The 24,958-nt window shown below is 40.9% G+C and overlaps 1 protein-coding gene across 7 annotated transcripts in view; it reads right to left on the reverse strand.

Moving 5' to 3' along the window:
* INSIG2 (insulin induced gene 2) overlaps nt 1-24,958 on the reverse strand; it is a 57,657-nt gene that overhangs the window by 28,657 nt on the left and 4,042 nt on the right. For 3 of the 7 annotated variants that reach the window (XM_030328193.1, XM_030328196.1, XM_030328197.1), the window contains exons 2-5: nt 22,485-22,873; nt 15,485-15,609; nt 11,871-12,037; nt 11,606-11,705 (exon numbers count right to left, since the gene is read on the reverse strand). In XM_030328193.1, the coding sequence (XP_030184053.1) occupies nt 11,606-11,705; nt 11,871-12,037; nt 15,485-15,609; nt 22,485-22,728 (636 nt within the window). In that variant the 5' untranslated portion in view covers nt 22,729-22,873. Of the gene's footprint in view, nt 1-2,618; nt 3,516-8,012; nt 8,209-10,409; nt 10,628-11,605; nt 11,706-11,870; nt 12,038-15,484; nt 15,610-22,484; nt 22,874-24,958 lie in introns of those variants that run through there. The other 4 variants (XM_030328191.1, XM_030328194.1, XM_030328192.1 and 1 more) reach the window with 4 other exon arrangements.

The following is a 24,958-nucleotide window of genomic DNA, read 5'->3' on the forward strand; positions in this document are numbered from 1 at the left end:
AATTAAGTACGACATTTTCAAAGATAAAGGTTTACCAAGGCAGAACAGCCAGGATTTAAGGGGTCTTAAAATGGAAGACTATTTAATTGATTCAAATGTCGTTCCTAGGATGGCAACACTCCAAGAACTCCAGCTTGTACGCGTGTGCGTCTGCACGTACGTCTGAGTGCAAGGGTGTGCGCACAAATCATTGGAAGTTTTAAAGTGGCGCGTGGCCATATGAAATTTTCTTGAGGTTCGAAAAGCAAAGGTTGCAACCCTTACATTCGGTTGCCTTGGGCAAGCAAAAAAAAAAAAAAAATCTGTCAAGACCCAGGTCTTACTGTTAAGGCTGGAGTTGAGAAATGCCCTCCAAATGCCTTCAAGTCAACATTAGCTATGACAGAAGCAAGACTATTATTTAACAGTAGCAGCAAATGTCAAAAACAAACTATGCCTGGCGTTTTGACAAGACACTACTGAAAGAGAACCACTTTTTCAGCACTTGTGTAACCGTGGGGGAGAACGCGACAATTAATATCCTGAGGTCTGGTAATAGGATTTCCAGGCTGCTTGGTGCTTTCCTTCTGATGCACATAAGAGGAGTAGCAAGTGGCAGACAGGGGCAAAAAGAATCCAAAACGATGAGGCCTGGAGGAAAGGACTGATACATCAAGAAATCAGGTACCTGTATGGCTAATTAAAATGTAACTCCTTCCTTGGGAAACTGCAGTCTCACAGCGGTGACACTGTAAAGTATGAGGACAGAGCCATCATCCCTAGGCAAAAATAAGATGCTGACAAAACCTCTCTTATTTCCCACATCCTTCCTTCCCTCTGGTGTCCTCACGCCATCCTGTGGCACCTCGTCTGAGCTTCCGTCCCTAGAAGACGTTCCCAGCCTAACCTGGCCAAACCTCCAACCCAACACTCAGTATAGGAACAACTAGCCACTCTTCTGCCCCACTTTTCTGCCTGGGGCCTGTAAGCAACCTGCTGAGTGAAGCTCTGGGCAGTGGGCGGTGGGTGGGCATAGTGGATTTGGGCATTACGTATACTTTCATTTTGACAGAAACATTAGGAGAGTATCTAAATGCAAAGGAAGCGCTAATGTGTTGGCTCAGTACCTGTACTTTGAAGTGGGAACCGAAGAAAAAGGAACATTTATGTAACCGAATGCCTGTTTACATATTATTGCATTTGATGTTACCAGGCCCCAAAGGAAAATGGTAGTGTACCTCCATTTCAGAGATGAGAAGATGGAAGTTTAGAAAGCTTGGGGGACTCGCCCAGGGTCCCGGTCAATAAGGAACTCATGCAGCGTTCAAGCCTGGGTTTGCCAGATTCCCAAGGCTGGCTCTTTCCCTGATTCACCCTGCCAAACCTCAGGATCACACCTTGATCAGCCTCAGAACATCCTTTTTCAAAAAAGTCTGACAGTTATGGTGATTTATAAATAAAGGGGATGCTGTGAACAGTGGGAGACAGTGTAGTCTCAATGTGTAAGCCTCAGGATATGATTCCCACAGGCAGCTGTGGACCCTTCCCAAGAAGCTATGCCCTGCTTGCAGGCTTTACAGGGGTCATTTAAACCCCAAAAGAGAAGTGTGTCCCCATGTTTCATGTCCCACCTGCCATCATTTCCTCTGTCATCCTCACTACTTCCAGACTGGACTTTGGATTCTTCAGAGTAGAGTCACCTGTCTATCCATGTTGTTTTCTTGTCCATCCCATGCCAAGGAGAAATGCCCTCCCCTCCTTGAGCTGAGTTTGACCCTTCCTTCACACCTCACCCCTACACGTGTCCCCACCCTTCAGAGGCCTTTCCTGACCAGTGGGTTAATATCATGTCCTTATTCTCACAGAAGGTATCATCTATACAACCCATCTGCACAGATCCCCCAACACCAGTTCTCCAGTATTATGGGGCGCATCAAAAACGATACCACCAAGCACAATAATTCACACAGACTTCTCCCAGCCTGAACTTTTTAAAAGGTCAGAAGTCAAAACCTGTTTTAAAAAATTTATCTCCTTTCCATTCTGTCAGATTTCCACATGGGATGGTGCCTGTGGAGGCCACGGTAGAACGTCTATTATCAAGAGAGGCTCAAGGCCCATGTCTAAAGCATTCATGGAGGGCAGAAGCCATGAGACTCTCTAAGAATGCTTACACTGGCTTTCTAAAATAACCCAGGTTCCAGGGTGGAGTGGCATATTAAACATAAGGTATGTCTGTGAAGTGGAGGGTGCATCTGAGTTAGCCACGCCCACCGCGCCAAGCCACTCACTCTAAGGGATGGCCTTAGAAATCTGTTGGAAATACACACGGAAACCACTTGCAGGGACCGGCAGGGACAGCATGGGGTGGTGATGAGAGGAACCCTTGGTCGCTAGAGCCAAGTCAGACCAGAGTTTGAAACCCTGTTCTGCCTTTCAGAAAAACATGGACAATGAGGTGCCTGGGTGGCTCAGTCGGTTAAGTGTCCCAACTCCTGATTTTGGCTCAGGTCATGGTCTCTCTCACAGGTTTGTGAGTTCGAGGCTCGCGTCGGTCTCTGTGCTGTGAGCACAGAGCCTGCTTGGGATTCTCTGTCTCTCTCTCTCTCTGCCTGTTCTCAAAAATAAATAAAAAAAAAAAAAAAGTTAAGAAAAACCTAGACATTGGAAGCTATGAAACAGTCCATATCTGGAAGGGTGTGGTGGGGATGTTCATAGGAGGCACAAAGCAAAAGCCTGATTCATTTCCTCCCCCTCACTTCTTCTCTTAGATGGCAGGAAAAGGCAAAAGTGAGCCCCTTCCTTCTTTCCCACCATTCTGGAACTTGGATACTAAGTTTTTATGCTACGTGTCTTAAAGACTATAATTTTAATTTGACCACCAAAAAGTATTTTATTTTCTCATAGTCGTGTTCACTATGAATCACTTAGGAGGGAAAATATGCTAGCGGGCAGAAAGTGCTACAGAACGCCTTATGCCATCCGTGGCCGACAGTACCACTGATCACCGGTATCTCGTCCTGTCCCCCAGGGAGAGGGATTACACATCCCAGCCCCTTTACAGTTAGTTGGAGCCAGAACCAGAACTAATACTATCAAACATTTAAGGGTCGCTGATTTATTCTTTCTGGAAGAAAAGCTGAACCTGACTCAACCTTATTATGAATTTTACATACATTCTGGAAAGATCTGCTTTGATGTATACTGACCCGCTTTCTCTTAGACAGGCATGACACTGACACACACTAGGTCTGAGGCACAGGAAATTCCACAAAGATTTGTCTTTACAAACATCTTTAAGCTTCATCTTCAAATTGTCAGCCCACGGGCTCCCTGGGCCAATGCGCAGACTACGCGCAGCAGCCGTATCCAGCTGATCCTAAAATGATGGGGTAGCACTTTGTCTTCCTGTAACGTCCTGCTGGAAAATCTCAGGCTTTTGTAAACGCAGAAAGGACTGTTTCAAAACAGAACTGCCACTGTCATACTTTGGTTGGGTAGACATTCCCAGAAGGTCTAGGAGTGACATGTGATGACTATAAAGGGAATAGAAATGAGTTTCATTCAGTGGCAGAAATTCCCAGGGAATGCATTTTAGAAACTTTTCTTCTAAAGCAAACAGATTCAGCACTTGGGTTCTTTCTTTCCTTTATCTACTCAATTGCTCATCACAATGAATTGGTCCGTGATCATTCTGTACAAGTTTCCTCAAAAAGTGTTTCTAAAGAAGAGACAGATCTTGCAAATGCAACAATCTTACGGAAACAGTAGTGCTGAGTGAATTTGTTTTCTGAACAGTAATAAAAAAGTGTTCTTTTTCAATGGCAGTATATTTCCTACATGCTCATTCCTACTAACGCCCACCTTTGGGGAAGCTACAGGAAGATTAGCAGTTGCAAATCCTGCCATAAAAAAGCAGAAGACAAGGGTGCAGTCACACTAGAGCACAGTTCTGATGTGGAATCAAAACTGCCCCTTGTTCATGAAATCCTCACACAGACCACAGCTGGGGAAATGGTGAAAGGGAAAAATTGCCCATATATGGCAATCAGTTTTGACACAAGACTCATCAATAGCCCATTCTTTCCCAGGCACATCATTATCTATCTGATCTGCCAAATCTGATACTTAACAACATTGTCTTCGGAACAGTTGACATACCCTGGAAAAGTCTGTCTTGTAAATCACAAAGAAAGATGACAGGTTTCACAGATTTCATCAGTGGTAAAGAGAAGGGAGGCATAAAGGAACAGACACTAGGATACTCATACTCTCTGGCACAATGAACCCTATGAACTGAATGTATGTCGAAAGGGAAAATACTCTCCATACCTCAATTTTTATTGAGGCCAAACAAGAAACCACTGACTTAACCTATTTATCTCAGCTCCTAACTAAATTGAGTTTTCGGCCCGTAAAGACAAATGAACAGGCAGATGGCATGATCTCACGGTATAAAAAGGAAGTGGAGAAAGCTGAATCAGGGCAGCAGACCCCTGAAGCCATAGCTTCTCCCCCCTACCCCCAGTATATAGAAATAACAACAAAAATTAAAAAGAAAAGGAATCCATAACTATATTGTCAAGTAAGACCGTATCCTTCGTGGACCAAACACTACAAGGAACTCCTGGAAGTGAGAAAACAATCCAGAGCAGAGAGATGGAGAGAAACCACAGTTCCGAATACGAAAGGAGGGGACTTGCTATAAACACGAAATCAGAGATTCTAAGCTCAGAGGTGGCTGATGCTCTGAGACGGAAACACCAAGAGTAACTGACCTGATGCATTCAAGCAGGCTATTGTGGAAGCAGCCACCTGGCCAACTACATGTCTACTCGCCCACCTTGGACAGGGCAGAGACAACACAGTATCTGCCCCCAGGTGAAAGTGGTAGGAGTGGAGAGGCATGGCAGTCCACCCAAGCCGAACAAGGGAGCACTCACATCCAGAGACAGGCTGGTGATACAGGCTCATCCTGCCTTCCCCTGCAATGGCTCTGTAGAAGAGTTTAGAACTTTCAAAAAAAAAAATTTAATGCTTATTTATTTCTGAGAGACAGAGACAGCAGGTGAGTGGGGGAAGGGCAGCGAGAGAGGGAGGAACAGAATCTGAAGCAGGCTCCAGGTTCTGAGCTGTCAGCACAGAGTCTGACGTGGGGCGCAAACGCACGAACTGTGAGATCATGACCAGAGCCGAAGTCGGATGCTTAACCAACTGCATCACCCAGGTGCCCTGAGTTTAGAACTTTAAAAGAAGAATAATTACTAGCCTCAAAAAATACAAGAAAAATATAAGAATGGCAACGCATTTCCACATAAATACATACATACATACATACATACATACATACACACATACATAAATAGCTTTGAAATTAAAACTGTGACCACTGAAAGTAAAAGCCTAGTGATGGCTGAACACTGAATGATACAGCTGAAGAGCAACTCACTGAGCTAGAAGATCCCATTAATTCTTCTAGAGTGTAGCACAGCAGAGAAAAGCTAAAGGATACACAGAAAACAGAAACAAAAGGTCAAAGATCTCTTAAATGGAGGAATTTGAGAAGAATAGAGAACAAAAGAATAATAAGAGCAAAGACAAAAAAAAAATAGCCCAGAATTAAAGAGGAGATGTCTCTGATTGAACAGCATTAATAGAAAAAGACCTACTCCTCTACATCAGAATATGTAGGATGATGAAAAAAAAAAAAAAAAACCTAAAAATAAATCAATAAAAGAAGGGAGAAAGGACTCTAATTAAAATCCCAATACAATCAACGCAGCTGGATAAGTATTTCATTCAAATGGTCAGGAGGACTACAGATCAGATCTTTCTTTCCACCTGACCTCTGAGATTATTCTAGGTAACACCAACACCACTGTTAACAGCTGGTCACCCAGGCCTTGGGTCTCCACTCCGCTGCTGTGCTTCTCCACCCACTTCAGGGAACTATGTAAACAAAGTTGTTTACATCGCACCTTGGACCTCAAGAGTTGGAAACGTTCCACTAAACTGCTGACTACAAACTCTATTTGTAGAAGCCTATGACCTTCTTAGAAAAAATGTTTTTTACCTCAAGATGTGCAGTCCTTGTAGCTTACCTGATTCTTTCACACTGTCAGGTCAGCACTGCTGGTTCAACTTCCTTCTCCAATTTGCCTGGATCCCAAGCAAGACTCCTGATCTTTTGTTAGGAGCCTCCATTAATTTCTCACATGGCCGTTATGCCACGTCTTCCAACAAATTCCTAACTAGAATCAATCTCTGCCATCACAACTGCCCTAACTGCTGGGCTACTGAGCCCCCAGACACGGCATAACCAAGTTGACTGTTGGCTCCATGTCAAGTGTCTCATCTGGGGCCTCACTTGAGTCCTTGATGGACTCAAAACCGTCTAGAAATTCTTTCTTCATCTCTTGTCAGTCCCTGTGTCCATTCTTCATAGAGGCTGTCCAAACCTCCACCATCTTTCAAAGTCCTCTAGCTCACCTCAGCTCCCCTCGCTCATAATAAATGGCTTAGTATATGATCAGGCGTTTCCCAAATATCTTTTGAGAGCTATTAGTATACAATGAAATACTTTAAATGTGAAGATACAATAGGTTAAGAAAAGCATTTTTCGGGGCGCCGGGGTGGCTCAGTCAGTTGAGCGTCTGGCTTTGGCTCAGGTCATGATCTCGCGGTTTGTGAGTTCGAGCCTCGCGTCAGGCTCTGTGCTGACAGCTCAGAGCCTGGAGCCTGCTTCGGATTCTGTGTCCCCCCCCTCTCTCTCTGCTCCTCCCCGACTCATGCTCTGTCTCTCTGTGTCTCAGAAATAAATAAATATTAAAAAACAAAAAAAAGAAAAGCACTTTTCAACATAAACCATACATCTCCTTTATCTCTAAGGTTGGTTATTCCTTCCAACTGCACTTCACACTACCAGCTCTCCTGTCTGGAACTGCCTTCTGCTCTGGCTTGAACCACATCACTCTTCTCTTTCTCCTCCCACTTGTGACAGCACCCTCCCCACCTCCTCCAACCCCTCTGCTAACATGCCAGCATGCCTCAGATGTCTCCCTTCACGGTAACATGCTCCCTAGGGGATCACACCCATGCCCACAGCTTCAAGGACCATGGACATATGCCAACAATGACCTCCCCCATTTACATCCGATAACCCAGACTCAACTATCTGACTGCTTATGACGCATCTTTACCAGACGTCCCCGACATACCTGGACCTCAACTTATCAAACTAGACTCACTAACTTTACTCACTCATCTGCTTCCCTATATTCCTCTTTGGTTTACAGAAATGCCATCCACCTAGTTTTCCAAAGAATAAACATTAAATCACACTTCCTCTTCCTTCACCTCCACGCTCACGTCATCAAGTTCAGATGACCTAGTCCAAAATGTATGCCAATGTTTCCCTTGCTCTTTGTTCCCCAAGTTACAATATCTCTCTGACCTCAAACATGCTCTTCATCTCACACGAATCCACACCAATGAGTGGCAATCTGGGCTGCACATTAAAACCGCCTGCAGAATTTATGAAGATCCTAAAGTGCGGGGCATACCACAGGCCAATGATTTTAGAGTCTCCAAAGGTGGAAGCCAGGCATTAGCATTCTTTACAAATTTCTGTATAATTCCAATAGGCAGCCAGATTTAAAATGTTTCCAGAATTGAAGATGTTGAGCGCACAGATTCAAAGTGCATAAACAATGAGTTAAAAGTCTTCAGCATGATGGGAGCAGCGGGAAACCAGGAACCTAGAATTCTAAGGCCTGATAAGATGTTCTGGGAGAAAAGAGCAGACTCTTCCAGATGCACAAAGCTAGGACTCTGCTACACACAGACCATCACTGGAAGAACTACCTTCTGAAGAATACACAGTTTGATTCTTCAACAATGTGGGTTTGAGCTGCACGGGTCCACCTACACGTGCACTGTTTTTTGATAAACAGAGTACAGTACTGTAAATGCATTTCTTCTTCCTTATGATTTTCTTAAGAACATTTTATTTTCTCTATCTTTATTACAAGAATACAGTATATGATACCAACTATTTATGTTATTGGTAAGGCTATGAGTAGTTAAGTTTTGGGGAGTCAAAAATTATACACGGATTTTCGACTGGGTGCGGGTAGCACCCCTACCCCCACATTGTTTCAAGGGTCAGCTGTACTCCACTGTGAGCCAAGATCAGAGAGGTATTTAATACTGACCAAGTCTGGACTCCACCTAGAAAATACAAGATGTGTGAATGTATGCACCACTGAGAGGCTCCAGTGACCTTAATAAAGGTAAAATCGCTCCATGCAAAGAAATACATTTATAACAAAAGCATTAGCAGGATTCTGGCTAGTTAAGTGTTTTCTTGTGCTTTTGCAGAATTTAGTCTCAGTTTTCAAGCATTCAATTTCCAGAACTTTAATAAAAGGAAGCAATGACAATGTAGCAATGTTAAAAGATGTTTACCACTTTCTTTCATTGCAAAAAAAAGATGTAATATATTCACATACTTATCAAAATATCAAAACAATTTTATTTTTGCCATCAATATCTTGTTTTCTAGATGATCTAAAAATAATTTAAGAATTCCAAAATGATAATCATTCAATTCCTGTAACACTCGACTTGGTTTCCTTTCATTATTTCTTAGCAAATTCAACCATACATGTTAATTTTATTAAGTTAATCATCCGTATTAGATTCTAAGATTTACCACAGGGAAGAAAAAAAGACTCTTAACCAAGATGATAATTATATATTTAATACATCTTGCTTTTAACAGCAATTTTCAAAGTAAACACATCATAGACCTTATAACTTATTAAAGATTTATAGTGCTTACAAAGTTGATTCTAAAAATATACCTTATTTGTTCTAAATGAATAACATTATCTGGAAGATAGAATAATAAATTATAGTAGTATGTTTACCACCACTATAGTTAAGATTGTGAACATATATTCAATATGAAATCCTTTTAGGATTTTCTCACTTTCAGCCTTAAAACGTAAAAGCAGATTAAAGTTTGGCATACAAGATCTCAGACTGATAGCAATGGTTTTAAAACCAAAAATTACAAGATATCTAGTTGACGTATTATGAGAGCATGGGCACATGCACATACATTTTTACATGTACATCCTCTCTCTCACTCAACGCAGTGCACGCGCGCGCGCGCACACACACACACACACACACACACACACACACACAGTAAGCAGAAAGCTCCACCCTTTTGTATCAGACAACTGCCATCAATAAAAACTGGGAAAAAATTTAACTAAAAATATGTTTAAACCACACTTACATGGTTCCAGGTGTTAGAAGGAGATGCACAAAACTGTTATCAAGATCTTTAACATGCACAATATGCCATCTCAGTACATTCTTAAACAGGCTTAAACTACTCACTAATGGGCATATGAATACCTAAAAAGTGATGTGCTCATCCATTCCCCAGATGGCATTCCAATGATAATCAGTCACATGACCCAGCCTGGCTAATGTGGTTTGCTTTACAGAGCCCAACAGATTACAGAACCCAGGAGAATTAGAAACTTCATTTTGATCGGTTTGGGGTTTTTTGTGTGTTCCATGTGCAAAAGGAATGGGATTCTGTATTACAAATGACAATATCATTTAACACTTTGTGGCACTGTAAAAGGTCATTTTTGTATTTCTAAAACACATTCATTCCAGCTAAATTTCCCAACGGTACCTTCTTTTAATTACATATAGTCTCACAGATTAGACTTAAAACAATTTAATGCTGATAACCTCTCCTGCTCAACACTTTTACCTCCAGTGTAATTCCTTTTTTGGACTCTCTCCAGTAATGCAGGTTTGAAAATGTTCTACAGACGTTCATTTTCATTATAAATTAAAACACCCAAAGCTCTCTGAGACAACATTAAAATAGAAACTAACCACACATTAGGGCACCCATAGCTCATACTGCTGTGATTAGAAAAATAAAAAGGCACAACAGTAAGCAAAAGAGAATATGCCAGCTTTCCATTTTTGTTTTTCTTTTTTTTTTTTGGCTTTCCTCCTATTTTATTTCACTAAGTTTATTAACAGTTCAAGCATTCTTATACTCTGCATGACAATAACAGAATATTTTGGCACATCAACATTGTGATACAATATATGGTATGTTTAAAAAATTAATTTAAAAATTTCATCTATTAATGAACATGTTTTTAATGTAGTGCATATATATTTTATAGTTATTTAAGTCAAATACATAAAGGTTTGTAACTGATTTACAGATGAAGCAATCACAGATTGCAGTAATATATGCGTATGTGCATGTATATGCATATGTGCATATGTGTGTATGTATGTGTGTGTAAATATATACATATATATGTATATATACACGTATATACTTGTGTATACATACATATATATGTGTATATACATATGCATATATATATATACACACACACATACACACACACACACACACACACACACACACACCTATACACCAATCAAGGGGAAAACTGCATCCTAGCAATTTTACAGTCTGACGTTTTGTTGGTATAGCTATCATGCCCTTTTCAGCTTGTTTTTCTGTACAAAAGATATATTTTTGCCTTCTTCATTCCTGATGAGATTTTTCTGCGATAACTTTACATTCATACTGTAAAAATTAAAAGGTTAAAAGGTTAACAGATTAAGGTTTATTTGGGATACCAATTTCCATATAAACTAAAAATTAATACTTTATTAACACATGCCCACTTTATTTGCCAAAGAATCTGAGAGTTATGCGATGATTTGAATTCAATGACAAATGTGATACGGAAAAAGAAAGTTCACAGTCTAGCAGTGAAAGGAGACATAGAAAATGCAGGCAAAAGACAAGGTTACTGCATTTCAAGCAAATAACAACAGTATGATTCAGATCAATCTTACAACATGAAAGGAAGCAGAATGGGTTTCTTTGAGTGCTCAGTAAGGTGAATCAGCAAAGGAAAGGTCATGAACTTAATGACAGGACTGATACAGTGAATTCAGATAATATTTTCTCAAATAGCTTTACAATTTCAAGGAAAAAATCTGTTACATTAGCAAAATCTTCTGGTCAAAACAGTTATTTTAAAAGTACAGCTATAGATGTACACCCACAATTCAAAATAAAGGAAACTAGGAGGCTTAAGATAACTGGGTGGCTAGATTATTAAAACGACAGTGACATAAGCCACTCAATTCGCCTAGCTGGCTACAACGATAAAAGTGACAGCACTTATTCATGAAACTGCTGTGGCCCTTGAATGCTTCTGTCTGACCCTTGCCATCTATGACTGGGGTTATCGACAGTGTCCTTTTTCTTTTTAACTAAAATGATCAAACACCTTGATTTGCCAGAGATGGTCCTAATTTATAACCACTGAAGCAACACAGTTACTAGTCATGTCTCTTTTCACCTTTAAAATTGTCTCTTTGATGGAGTAGAAACCTATAGATTAGTTTTTTAAAATTAGAGGATAAGTCATAGCACCTTATCCGTAACACATTTTAGTTTTTCTGTCCAGTGGTTCCTCTGACTTCTAGTATGCTTGGTTTGGAGAAGACCTGTCTCCCATCTCAATAACAGATGAAATAAGCATCAGCTTACCATTGCCAGTTGTCGACCAATGTTTCCCATTGTTATGCCTCCAGCAAAAAATATACACGGTAACCAAGAGCGAACATAGAGAAAATCTGGAGATGTATATCTAGAATAATAGAAATGTTTTTAACAACCCACCGAGGAAGTACAATGACACTTATTAATGGAAATAAGCTGTTACTCTGTAAAGTGGCTACCCCAATTTTAAAAGCTCAATTCTGAAATCATTTGTCATTTATTTTAGGAAACAAGCACCAAAAAGAATACTTACTGATAAACACCATTATAGACTAGCAGTTGAGTGACCAAGGTTGCCAAGAAAGCAATTCCTACTCCAAGGCCAAAACCACTTCTAGATCTATCAAATGTCCACCACAGTCCAATGGAGAGTGCAGCCAGTGTGAGAGACAACTGTATGTTGTTATCAAAATCCACTTTCTGAGATCTGTGTTAAAGAATCATCTTAAAACTTGTAGCCACATAATACCACCTGTTCGTTTTTCTAAAATAAGAGATGTTACTGTTGGGACGGGAATTGATTGCTTATTCCAGAGCGTGGTCAGTCTTTTCCTACAACATATTGACACTGGGTGATACTAACTCTCTCTGATATTTACTAAAGATACACAGAGCGCATGATAATTTCATTAATAGATCCCACCTACCTGTAATTCCTAAAAAAAAAAAAAGAAAAAATAGCACTCTATCTAACAGTCACAATTATAAGATCAGACCCATTATTTGAGAAATGCTTTCTTGGCTAAAAATGTAACCAGAAGCCTCAGAACACAAGTATTGCTAAAGGAACATACTTTTGCTAAAAAAGAAACCAATATCACTTCTCAAACAGGTTCAGAATTACTTGAGAATCATACAAGAACTTGAAAATAGAAGAGTTGACAGCTATTTAACAGGGTACCACATTCTCTATATGATTTACTGACAGACACATTTTATAATAATGCAGTTCAGAAACAAGAGTACCAAGGACACAGTATCCCTTTCTATTATGTCAACTGTTCTAGTTTTAATTTGTTGAGGATAAAGCCTTGAAGTGAACATTATCTTGCAACCTGCCAAGCTATTTTGGTGCCTGAGACTTTCTGGTATAGGACAGTTTGCTCAAATGATATTTTATTTCCGTCACCTACTTAAGCATCTATTCACAAATGTACGGCCCTTTTCTACTCCAAAATCTCTGGGCAAAACGAAGCTTTACAAATTCAATTTTCTCATTTCTTTGCTAGAGGATTACACTAAAGGAATTAATTTCAAGTATCATTAAAAGGGCATTATCTATGTCCCAAAGGCCACATCTTGGCACTATATCCAGCTCCCCAGGGGAGACTAGATATTTCGCCAAGCTAACTGGCCATGCTGCAACTAGAGAAGAGAGAAGAAGTTCAAAAAATTCGTACAAAACTATTTCTTACTTCCTTTTAACATCCTGTTGTTTACCACCATCCCCCTTCCCTCACCACACCATCTGGTATCTCCAAAACCTGGAATTCAGGTTTGCTGAACTTCTCAGTATCCAAGGGCTATTGTTGGCCACTCCCTCAAGGTCATTTCTTGATTAGGCTTGACTTAACAAAAAACCTATAGTTTATTGTATGCTTTCTGGAAAAGCTTCCTTATTCTTTAGCAGGCATTATACCTGAAACTCCAAAGAAAAGGTTATATGCTCTGATTTTTCTATGCAATAAACATGCTTTTAAAGAACAGAATTTGATATTAACTGAGTGCTACCTATGATAACTAAATTAACTTCATTAAGGGTCAAAGCAAAATAAGGTAAACAGGTAAAACACATTAATCTGAAAAATAGTACCATGTCATTTCTCAAATCTAAGGGACTTAATATCAAGTCTACGTTATAAATTTATGCTAAAATTTTGTAAACATTTTGGATTTTACTTAAAGGGCAGGCAGAACAGTTAAAAATTGCTATATTCGAGTGTTTCATTGACAGAGAAAGAAAATGACCAAAGCAAAAAATTTAAATTAGACATATAAAGGTTTTTAAATCCCAGAAAAGGCTATTTAAATGTCTTTATTCAAAAACACCTGAAACATCTACAGTAGAGCTATCTAATCTACCAATTGGAGAGGAATTTACACGCTTATAGGGCTCTGGAATAGAAGAAGCAGCCCTTCGTAGAATCGAGTCAGGATCTCCGGGGTCCGGTCTCAGCTCTGTCCTAGCCTTGCGGTATGAACGCTTCAGCAAAGTACCCAACCCCTCCAGCTTTCATTTGTCTTACTATCTTTATAAAGAAAATGTAGAACTGGGTGATTTCTAGTTGTCCTCTAGATAGAATATTCCAGGAGTCTATCTTTTTAAACCCTTCTAATCACTAGATCTGTTTGTTATAAAATCCTAAATCTCAAAGATGTCACCAAGCTAAACATGTTAGGAAATTCTTTCATGTAAAAGAAAATGGGAAACCAAAATAATAACCGCCACTGAGGGCCTTCCAAATTCACAGAGCCCTAAGGGCTAACACAATTGGGAAGAGAAAGGCGATGTGTTTGTGGAATCGAGGACCCTATTGCTTGCCTCCATTCCTCCTCCCAAGCCTTTCCAGAATACCTCAGTATTTTCTGTAAAAGACAAGGAATCTACCTGCCACGTGACCTCGCCTCTCTCCAGCTAACTGCCAGCCCTGAGCCTGGTACAGAGCCACAGGAGGGAACCCTGGGCAGCCTGGCCCGCATTCCACGCTCATCCCAGCACCAGAGCTCCTGCCCCTCCACTCTCTAAGCCACATCTTCTAGAAAAAAGGGATGACTGAACTAGCATGTCCCAGACTCTCTTTTACAAAGGAAAGTCAGGGGTGGGGGAGAAGAGAAGCAGGGAGGATGACAGGATAAAAACCTTATGAGACCAAAAACGTTTGTTCTGGGGTTGACATTTTTCTCTGTGCTGTGGGGGAGAAGACAGTGGGGAGAAGGGAAACAGAGGCCACTTCACCCTTCTAGCAAGGACACTATAAAAATACTCATTCAGGGGCGCCTGGGTGGCTCAGTTGGCTAAGCATCCAACTTCGGCTCAGGTCATGATCTCATGGTTCGTGAGTTCAAGCCCTGTGTCCGGCTCTGTGCTGACAGCTCAGAGCCTGGAGACTGCTTCAGATTCTGTGTCTGTCTGTCTCTCTCTCTTTGCCTGTCTCTCACTTGAGCTCTGTCTCTCTCTCTCTCTCTCAAAAATAAACATTAAACAGATTTTTAAATAAGAAAACCCAAAAAAATAAAAATACTCATTCATCACAAAATAAATTGTCAGAATCCTTAAATGATCAAATTTTAAAAATATGTACCTTAGGCAAAAAAGTTCATTTTGGTCAATGTCCAAGCTGAATATTTTCATTATGCCACCTTTAAGGACATTTATGTGGTTTACTGGCATTGATTAGAACCAATAGATGAGTCTGACTTTTTCTAAAAAATTACAGGTTCCTTAAGTTAGAAACAAACTAAAAAAAAAAAAAAAAAAAAGAAGCCAGCATGAAGCCACATGTCCTTCTTGGCAAGTCTTAAATGAAAAAAGAGGAAAGAAATCCTTTGAAAATGTACCTGTTTCAATCTCAGAGTTACCGAAACTATACGGACGGAAGTAATGAAGTAAGCTAATTTAAGAAAAACATGCACAGTTTTTAAACATGAGAAGTTTCTAAGTGATACTGAAGATGCAAATGAAAGGCTCTACCCCTCCTGTAAGCCCACAGCTGCTCCTGTGATGTTTCAACAAGACGGCACACATTCTTTTTCTGGCTAAGGAGACACAGCACAGTTTGACAACAGTGAAGTTGCAAGGGACTGTTTAACCTTTGGTTTGTTGGAGCTGCTTTGTGATTATGCATTTTGTTACAGCGGAAAGGATACAGCGCTGGCATGATTTATACCAACAAAGACGGCTACGCACCGCATCACACTGGACCACTCTCTTTTAAATTTATGTGGTTCTCCTAGATGCCTGTCAATGCAGGGGTATAATAACCCAATCACAGCTGTGGAAAAAAGGAGAAAAAAAAAATTAAGTCATCTCCAATGCTATAACGGCAAAACTTAAGCTAAAAGAGCTACAACCCCCATAACCATTTGAAAGACTGTTTAAAAAGCTCTTCAAGTTACTTAACATCAATCACGGATATTTTTAAACTTACGTCCCAAAAGAAAAAAGATACCACCGCTGAAGAAAGCGCTGTAAATGCTTACCACAGTATCCTCAACTGTAACTGGCAGAGCACCATTTCAGTGCATGATTCACAATTTAGCACTTTGCACTAGATGATTCATGCTACTTTTCTACTACTACTATCCCTGAGATTTGAAAAGCATCAAACCAGTTGGCAGTTAAGCAATGTTCTCTCTAAACTACCTAACCATGAAACGTGCTATATAATGCCACAAACTATCTAAAGAAAGCTAGAAGCGTAAACGCATATAATAAGCTCATCACACACACCGTGCTCGTTCGGATGGCGATGGCTGTCCTGCTACACAGATTATCTTAGTTCCTCCAGCTTGTCTCCTGCACCCAGTGCTGGGTCCCAACGTTCCCCTGCACCCTGGCCCTCTAATGAGACTCTAGGTCATATTGTCAAAACGGGGAAACTTACAACAGAAATCTACATTTGAGCCTCCGTCTGCACATAGAAAAAACTTAGGAAATATAATCTATAAGAACTATAAATTTCAGTTAAAATTTAAACTTACTCTTAAAAAGATAAGGAGGAATGATTTTAGTACATTTCTTAGTTTTAGAAAAAACATCTTTAATGTTAAGTGTGTAGTTATGAATAACTGTATGCAAAATGTCTATGATTGAGACTCAGAATACTTGCACCCGATTTTTAATTAAAATACTTGTCAAACTTCAACATTTTATTCATTTAATGGGAGAGGATTTTAAAAGCTAAGTTAGTCATTAAAAAAAGACCTTAATGAATCAAAACAGTCTTCAGCAAGTTATAAGGAAAATGTACTTTTACAGATTAAATTAAACAGGAAATAGCTAGGCAGCTTTGATTTGCTAAACTTCCTAAAAACATAATGGATATGTTGCCATTAAGTTAAAGACACAACTGTTACAATAGTTGAAAAGCATGTTTAGAAGGCCCAATGCTACCTATGATGTATCTTGAAATTACCGTACCAAGATCTGAGTGCCTGAGGACCAGGAACCCCTGCCTGGCCCAGGAGTGGCTAGCTATACCTTAACAAATGATGCATCCAATCATTAAGGAAAAATGGAAATCAATTAATATCACAAATCGCAGGCTAGCAGACCAGTGGAGCAGTCTACCATCTGGAGGTGAGCTGCTACAATGATATATCTGTGTCCTAATCTACAAATCTGAAAGCGCTCTCCTGAGTTAGGCTTTTGCTGAACATAGCGGGTTCGCAGACCATCAAGAGATTAACAACAAATTTCAGCAATGCAGACCTCCAAAATCTGTTAGTAAATTTAAAACTTTCATATCCTATTCCTATTTAAAAGGCTCGGCTCTAAAATCCTGTGAGATTAACTGACAGCACTTCCAAATTTCTACAAAATTAAAATGGCACCAAGTATGCCTAACAGTTGAAATATATCTAAATGAATGTTACCTCTTTTTTTTTTTTTTTTTCTCAAGGGGTCATGAAACTAACAGCTCATATCATTCCTCACTCTGGCTCTCCCTCTCCTCCCTCTGCCTGTTGCTGAGTGAAATCAACTAAGATCAGGCATTCCAAGTCAATTTTCCTCAGCAGCTGATGCCATAGGTAAAGAATTATCACATAGAGAATACTGACGTGTGTGCAAAGAAATAAGTAAGTAAAATTGACTAGATTTGTATGCATGTGATGTCAGACTCACAAGGGAGAGACAACTGAGGAGAGAAAGCAAAAACACAAAAAGGAATTTAAACTGCCACGCTGCCAACCTTGGGATTTGCCAATAAAAATCAAATCCATTGAGTATGCATGGTTCTCGGATGCTCCCTGAGAAGGAGAATTCGAGGAAGCCTGTCACTTCCCATTAAATGTCTTCTTCCTTCCCTTTAAATAAAGGCATGGCAGAGTCTGATCACAATATCTATAGCTCAGTGAGGCTCCACTGTTTGAGAGCTCAGCAGAAGTATGCCTGGGCCTCTTTTCGTCTTTCTCCACTTTTATCCTAACAAGAGAGACCGTTAAAATCGTGCCAGTGTAACATTACATGCAAACATCGTCCTGCTTAATCGCAGGGTTCTCTGATGCAAACTAACACTGCTTGGGATAGATTTAAGCTATTTCCCAGGGACCAGTTACTGCCTACCAAGCCAAAACCAGAATAAGTTTGTAAGACATCAATATTAAGTCATCATGTTTTCTGGATGGAAGTGTGTTTAATTCAGTGATACACTACAAGGGACAGTGAAATCAAATGTTTTGCAAGGAAAGGGGGCTGAAAAAACAAAGCCACTGAACGAGATAGACTTTCATGGAAAACAGCTACAGGATAAGCAACGTTCCATTCAATAAATACTTAAGCTCCCATAATGTGTCTCGTTCTTGACGTTTGCTGGGGATTTGAAAAGAAAAAAGAGCAAAACACGATCCCAGCCCCAAAGTGATCACAGCAACAATTCAATACAGTAATACGTTAGGGGTAGCACTGACAGCGCCTGGTGGGGGCCCAGTCCTCTCTTGGCATGTGCTGAGGGAAAGTGGGGTGCTGGGGTTTCAGGAAAGCTTCACAGAAAAGGTGGCCCTGAGGCAGCAGCGCTCAGCAGGTCAGCGTGTGGAAAGGGCTTTCTAATCCAAGGGAAGCATTTGAGGAAAAGCACGGAAATTGCCAAATACCCACTATCACTTGCAAGTTGTAAGCTTCAAGCAAAAAGGGAGCTTCAGAAAGCCTCAGAGGAAGATAAAAGTCGGCAAGGGCCATATCAGAGACTTCACCCTGCAGACACTGGGGAATCAGGAAATAATGCCATCGAGTTTGAACCAGATGGTTCAAACCAGATCTGGTTTGAACCAGATAGAGTGTGTAGGAACACGCTCCTACAGTAGCACCAAGTGCACCACACAGGATGGGGTAGCAGGCAGAGTTCAAAATCAGAAGCCAAAAAGGAAAAAATTGAAAATTCCCATCAGACTGGTAGAGGGCCTGCCTGGACCAAGAAAGAGACGGAGGAAACACGGAAGTTGGACACTTGGAGGTAAGAGCGGGAGAAGTCTTGCGGAGCTCCCCAGGAACTGGGTAAATGACTGCCTGGTCAACCTGGAAAGATTTGTTTTTTCTTTTTACATTAGACATTAGCTTCATAGGTTTGAACATAATTTGGTTACTTAGGATTTTTCGAGTCAGTTTCTCTAGTTAATGTTACTCACACAATGATGGTTATCTTTTTCCTCTATTCATTCTTCAGAAAGATTCCTTTGCAGCCCTCGGTAACATTCAAGAGGTTTCTAACTGATTCTAACGCACTGCACACACAGAGAAGTTAATCAGCTTGAAACACCAGCCATTATTAAATTAAAAAATAGAGAACCATAAAAAGGAAAATGACAGCAAAGGCAATTTACCAGACTTCTCTACTGGGTGTCCCTCTAGAAGCATGGCTAGCCAAATTTCCGGCACTGTGTTATAGGGAAAGGTAGCAAATAACCAGGGGCCCTTTGGTTTGCATGTAGAAAGTGGTGATTCTGGAGAACCTCCAGAAGGGAGCTCAATCTATGAATGTTGTTGGACAGGAAAATGAAAGTACAATTTTCAGTTTTTCTGACTTAAGATGGTTAAGAACCTAGAGTTTTGAAAATGCATTCCAGCACACGTACAGAAAAACATATACATATTTTGAACGCATGTCAACTTGTACGCGCTATGTTTCTTATACCACTGACTTTTTATTTCCTTGATACTTTCCCTAAAATTGGGGGCAGGAGGGGCATAAATCCATTTTCTACCTTTGGCAACTTTCACAAATCTGGTACTTTGCTCTCATTTACTAAATACCATGACCTACCCAACAAAATCAGTAGCAGGGTTAACTGGAATCTAGATTTCCAAATGCCTTTCTACCTTCACTTGCCCAGTTACCTCGTGGAATGCACTGCTTTCAGAAGAAACACTTAAGCAAGAAATTTAAGTGTAAATACCCCAAATGGAGAGCTGTGAAGTTTGCAAGTGTGACAAACCTAGTGGCTGGGGAAAGGAAGGAAAGTAGGGACAAAGTGACTGAAATGCAGCATTAACATCTGGAATCTTCCTTCCTAAATATGAGTTTGTGGCAAAAGTGCCCACACCACAGGGGAGGACACAGCCCCTGGTCCTCTCCTTAATGGAGGTACAATGAAACCTCAGTCAAGTTCACTTGCCCCCCTGCCCCCGCACACCCCCCCACCCACGAACGTACATCACACAACACACTATGTTCCATCCAAGCCCGGCGCTTCATCTGCAAGCTTCAAAAGAGACACCCTGAGGAGAGGGAAGTGTGAGTAGCTTTCTCTTCCCCTTCTCCAGCATGTGACATCTGACCTAGCTGCACCACTCACTGGCCCTCAGACCCTGGGCTCACGGATACCCTCTCTTTATCTCAGGTTCCTCATTCCCCCAAAGGAGGCACAATGCCAAAATATCACTCCCAAAGTTGCCCTACACATCCCTGGGGTTAAGGGATGTGCCTAGCATGTGAGGAGGCATTCAATAAGAATTTCTCTCCCCTGACCTTCCTTTCGTCTATCCTGAAAAGATGTGTTCTTCCAAGTCCCAAAGAGCTTCAATTAGTAGCCAGACAGCAGCTATACCATAGGAGAAAATAAGCAAACCAGGGGTGCCTGGGTGGCTTGGTCAGTTAAGCGTCTGACTCCTGGTTTTGGCTCAGGTCATCTCACAGTTCAGGACATGAACAGAGCACGTCGGGCTGAGTGCTGACAATGTAGGGCCTGCTTGGGATTCTCTCCCTCCTTCTCTCTGTCCCTCCCTCCCTCTTTTTCTCTCTCTCAAAATAAATAAATAAACTTAAAAAAAAAAACTAGAAAAAGATGGTGGGAAAACTTAATTTTTCTCTTTTGAGTTTAGATGAAAAAAAAGAAAATATATGAGGGCTAGTAGACATGACAGAGAATGATAAAATATAATTTTGCTTTCTCCTGCATTTGGACTAGTTTGCCTATTCTCTCAGAAAATGTAATGACCTTGGGGCCACTAAGAATCCCTGCCTTTACAAACCTTAATGTGAATATTGTGATAGCGACATCAATTCATAAACCACACTGGAACCTTACGACAAAAATGCCCTTCAATCCATGCAAATGTCCACTAGATTCCATGAGGTCATTCTAAAACATCTCACACCTAACTCCTCACTCTTCAACCTCCAGCTCTGGGATGGAAGTCAAGAAGGATCTACATTATACTGCAAAGTGTCGCTGATATTAAATATGAGACACCAAGTGGACATTCCAAAAAGCAATTTCTCTCTCGATCAGAATTTTCTTCTACCACACAATGATGGCTCCCTTCTATCACTTTCTTTTATATTATTAGTCTATTGGTCTCCGTCATTGGAAAAAGCTAAAGAGTATCCATTATAGAAGCTCGGCATTACAAAGGCTTTCTGAAATGCTCCACCTTATTCATTACACATTGTCCACCAAAAAAGATCTACAATAACTCCTGAAATAGGATAACGATTTTTAAGCAAAGAGAATCTACCTTACGTATCTCTTTAAGTATTCTCTATTCTTAAGCTACATCTGAAACCAAGATACCAAGAAGAAAGCATGTCCAAAATCTAAAAAATAATAACATGAAGCTTTAAATTTTTTTTAAGTTGATTTATTTACTTTGAGAGAGAGCTTGTGCACACACACACTCAAGCGGGGGAGGGGCAGAGAGAGAGGAGCAGAGAGAAAGAATTCTGAGCAAGCTCCACACTGTCAGGATGCAGGGCTCAAACCGACAAACCATGAGATCATGACCTGAGGTAAAACCGAGAGTCAGACGCTTAACTGACTGAGCCACCTAGCGCTCCGAATTTGGGTGATTTTGAAAGTAAATTATTGCCCACATGAAGCTTTAAACTTGAATACAACTACTCCATCTTTCAAGTTTTCATCTACTTCAAAAACAAGGCCATAACACGCACAGATCCAACCCTTCAAACCAAACAGTGACAATGATCATCAAAATAACTCAGAGTAAGACTTAATATGAGGTGGGTTGAAGAAAGGATAAAATTAAGAAGTTAAAAGCCTCAACCTGAAGGCAAGCAAGATTTGTTTTAGGATTAAATTTTTTTTTTATTTTTTTTAATGTTAATTTATTTTTGAGAGAAAGAGAGAGACAGAATGCGAGTGGGGGTGGGGGGGCAGAGAGAGAGGGAGACTCAGAATCCAAAGCAGGTTCCAGGCTGCGAGCTGTCAGCACAGAGCCCGATGGGGGGCTTGAACCCATGGACCGCGAGATCATGACCTGAGCTGAAGTCGGACGCTTAACTGACTGAGCCACCCAGGTACCTCTTAGGATTAAGTTTTTAATGTTCACAGGTCAGACAGAAATCAGACACGCTGGTACCCACCCAGTGATTCCATTTATATTACATTACATTGTCCCCACTAATCTAAGGACAGAAAGATCAGTGGAAGCCTGAGGCTGGGGGTGGGGAATGGACTGCAAGGGGGCACAAGAGAGTCCGTGGGTGACGGAAATGTGCCACAGACGGGCTGTGGTGGTGGGTCACACAACTGCACGCATTTGCCTAAACTCATCAAACCACTCATTTAAAACGGGTCTGCCGTACTGCATTTAAATTAAAGCCAGGAAAAATAAGTCCTGCTCAGACAACATCAGAACTCATGTGCCCTGCTTGCTTCCTTTCTAAGCATCACAGAAGCAGCCTACACATACCTGAGGCTGTGCCACAGCAGGGCGGCACCCACCACGCTGAAGAAAAGATGCTCGCGATCACGTCGGGTGGAAAGAGCGTCACATTTCTCTGAATCTGAAGTAAATTTAACACTAATGCAAGAAACACTCCAATAAAAAACAGCACCACTCCACGAATCATCAAGTTCACGCTCCTGCTAGTGATAGATGAAATATAGGGGCCGCGCTTTTTGGGCCCAGGCGACTCTGTCTTTCCTTCTGCCATGGTTTCATAAGTTCAGTAAACCGGCAAGGCAAAAAAAAAAAAAAAAAAGGCTTCCCAGTGGAAAAACCAAATGTCTGTGAATCGAAGCAGGCCGGTGATCCTACAGTTACAGCATCTTGTCCTAAAAGAGGACCTACCAGAAATCCTGCAAGAGATAAGAAACAAGAAATCAATGTTTGTCTAATAAGTGATCCTGCAATTTTTCTGATTTCAATACTAATTAATTTCAAAGTACTAATAATGAAATGACAAGCTTATATATTTATGTGAATTAGTTACTTACTGAATAAGAAGTGACTTAAAAAGGATTTTTTAGACATGATGTAATAAAAAAGTGGTTTTTTTATCTACCTGTATTTATATATTTACCAGGACAGAACAAGTGACCTGTCAGGCTCACAGGTTAGATGAATAATAAAAACAACTTGCCCCACCTCGGAGAAGAGCAGAGCAGGGTACCTGAGATAGTACCACCAGAGTCTGGAAGATTATAATCCAGGTTTCTGTTTCTTCTACCTAAATCTCCAACCCTATCAGTTACAACAGATGGGCCTGGAGATTTAGGTAAAAATCTGTATACTTTACAAACGATAAAAGAATTAACATATAAGATCAACATATTCTGACTGAAAATTGTGTAATGCCCACAATAACATGTGACTTGCTCACATGTGACAATCACATGTGAGGATGACCTCCCGAGGGGAACAACATGACCTGTTTTACTGTTTAACGCTTATGTATTTGAATTTCCGTGCAAGAGCATCTTACAAAACACAGACCACCACCCACTCACCTACATACACATCAAGCAAAGAACCAGACCTGGCCTGCCCTCGGCAGGCCACAGCTCTGTCCCACCCCTGCCTGGACCCAGTCAGCCCTGATGGCAACCCCAGGAGCTTTTGTGATAAATTTTTAATAGGAAGCAGAAGAAAGGACACGAAGAAAATGAAGGGTAATCCATGGCTGGCCACACGGCTCTTGACTCCCAAAGCTTAGAACTGTGCCAGCACCATCAGTCTAGGTATCTGTTCGTCTAACCAAAGCGATGTTTCCTTTGTGTGTGGCAAATAACATCTGATGCAAAGTGATCTTTCCTTTGTGCGTGGCAAATAACATTTCATGCATTCTATGAGCAAACAACACCCATGTGTAAACTGGGTACTGGGGACGGGGTGCTGACTTTAGAAATAATCAGTGTAGGGGCACCTGGGCGGCTCAGTTGGTCAAGTGTCTGACTCTTGATTTCATCTCAGGTTGGGATCCCTGGGTTGTGGGATTGAGCTCCACATCAGGCACGGTGCTGAGCGTGGAGCCTGCCTGGGACCCCCTCCCTCTCCCTCTGCCCCTCTCCCGCTCACACGCATGGGCACGCACGCTCTCCCCCTCTTCCTCTTAAAAGAAAAAAAAAATTCAGTATGAAAATGAGAATATCTGTGAGTCCTAGTAACTTTCACAGCCTATCAGTTCCATGTGATTAACACAGACAAAAGACGTTTTTTTTTTCCCTGAACCTCTGCCACATCCAAAGCTCTGTGCCCAACACTCACAGAGGGAGTTCTGTCCTCAAACTAGTCCTCACAAACCTAACTTGGTCTAAAGCATAACTGAGCTCTACAGCTTAGAGGACTACAGAAAGCAGTATGTATTATGGCTGATTCATGGGAAAATATACTTCAATACCAACTCAAAAGTCTAGAAAACACCTCCTGATCCGCTTTTGCAGACTCTTCCTTGCTGTCGTATCCTGCATATTAGCATGCCATATGTTCTCTTATACTTTTGCCAAGGTGTTCAGTAGCCACAGAATTCTTCATCATCATCATGGTCATGACTACTGATACAGCACCCACTGATGGAGGGCCTACTCCATGCCAGACATAGTTAGCTCGAATCTTCAAAATCATCCAAAGGTTAAGTATCACCATCCTCATTTCACAAATGAAATACAAAGTCAAAGAGATTTAGCAAAACTTGCTTATCGTCACATGACATGCAGTATCAGAACTGGAATTTTACCTTAGGTCGGACTCCAAAGCCCATCATCCTCTTCCCTCTAAACCCTGAGTCCCATTCCAGCCCAACTGCTCAGACTTGTTTTTCAGCACATGGATACATGTAAGGGTATTTGGTCAGTGAAAAGATGATAGACATGGAAAAACTAACTCAAGTGTAAGAGATTCTCAATATAAGTGGGCCACTGTATAATAATAGCACAAAGATCGTA

The sequence above is a fragment of the Lynx canadensis genome, chromosome C1 (assembly GCF_007474595.2).
Source record: "Lynx canadensis isolate LIC74 chromosome C1, mLynCan4.pri.v2, whole genome shotgun sequence".
Taxonomy (NCBI): domain Eukaryota; kingdom Metazoa; phylum Chordata; class Mammalia; order Carnivora; family Felidae; genus Lynx; species Lynx canadensis.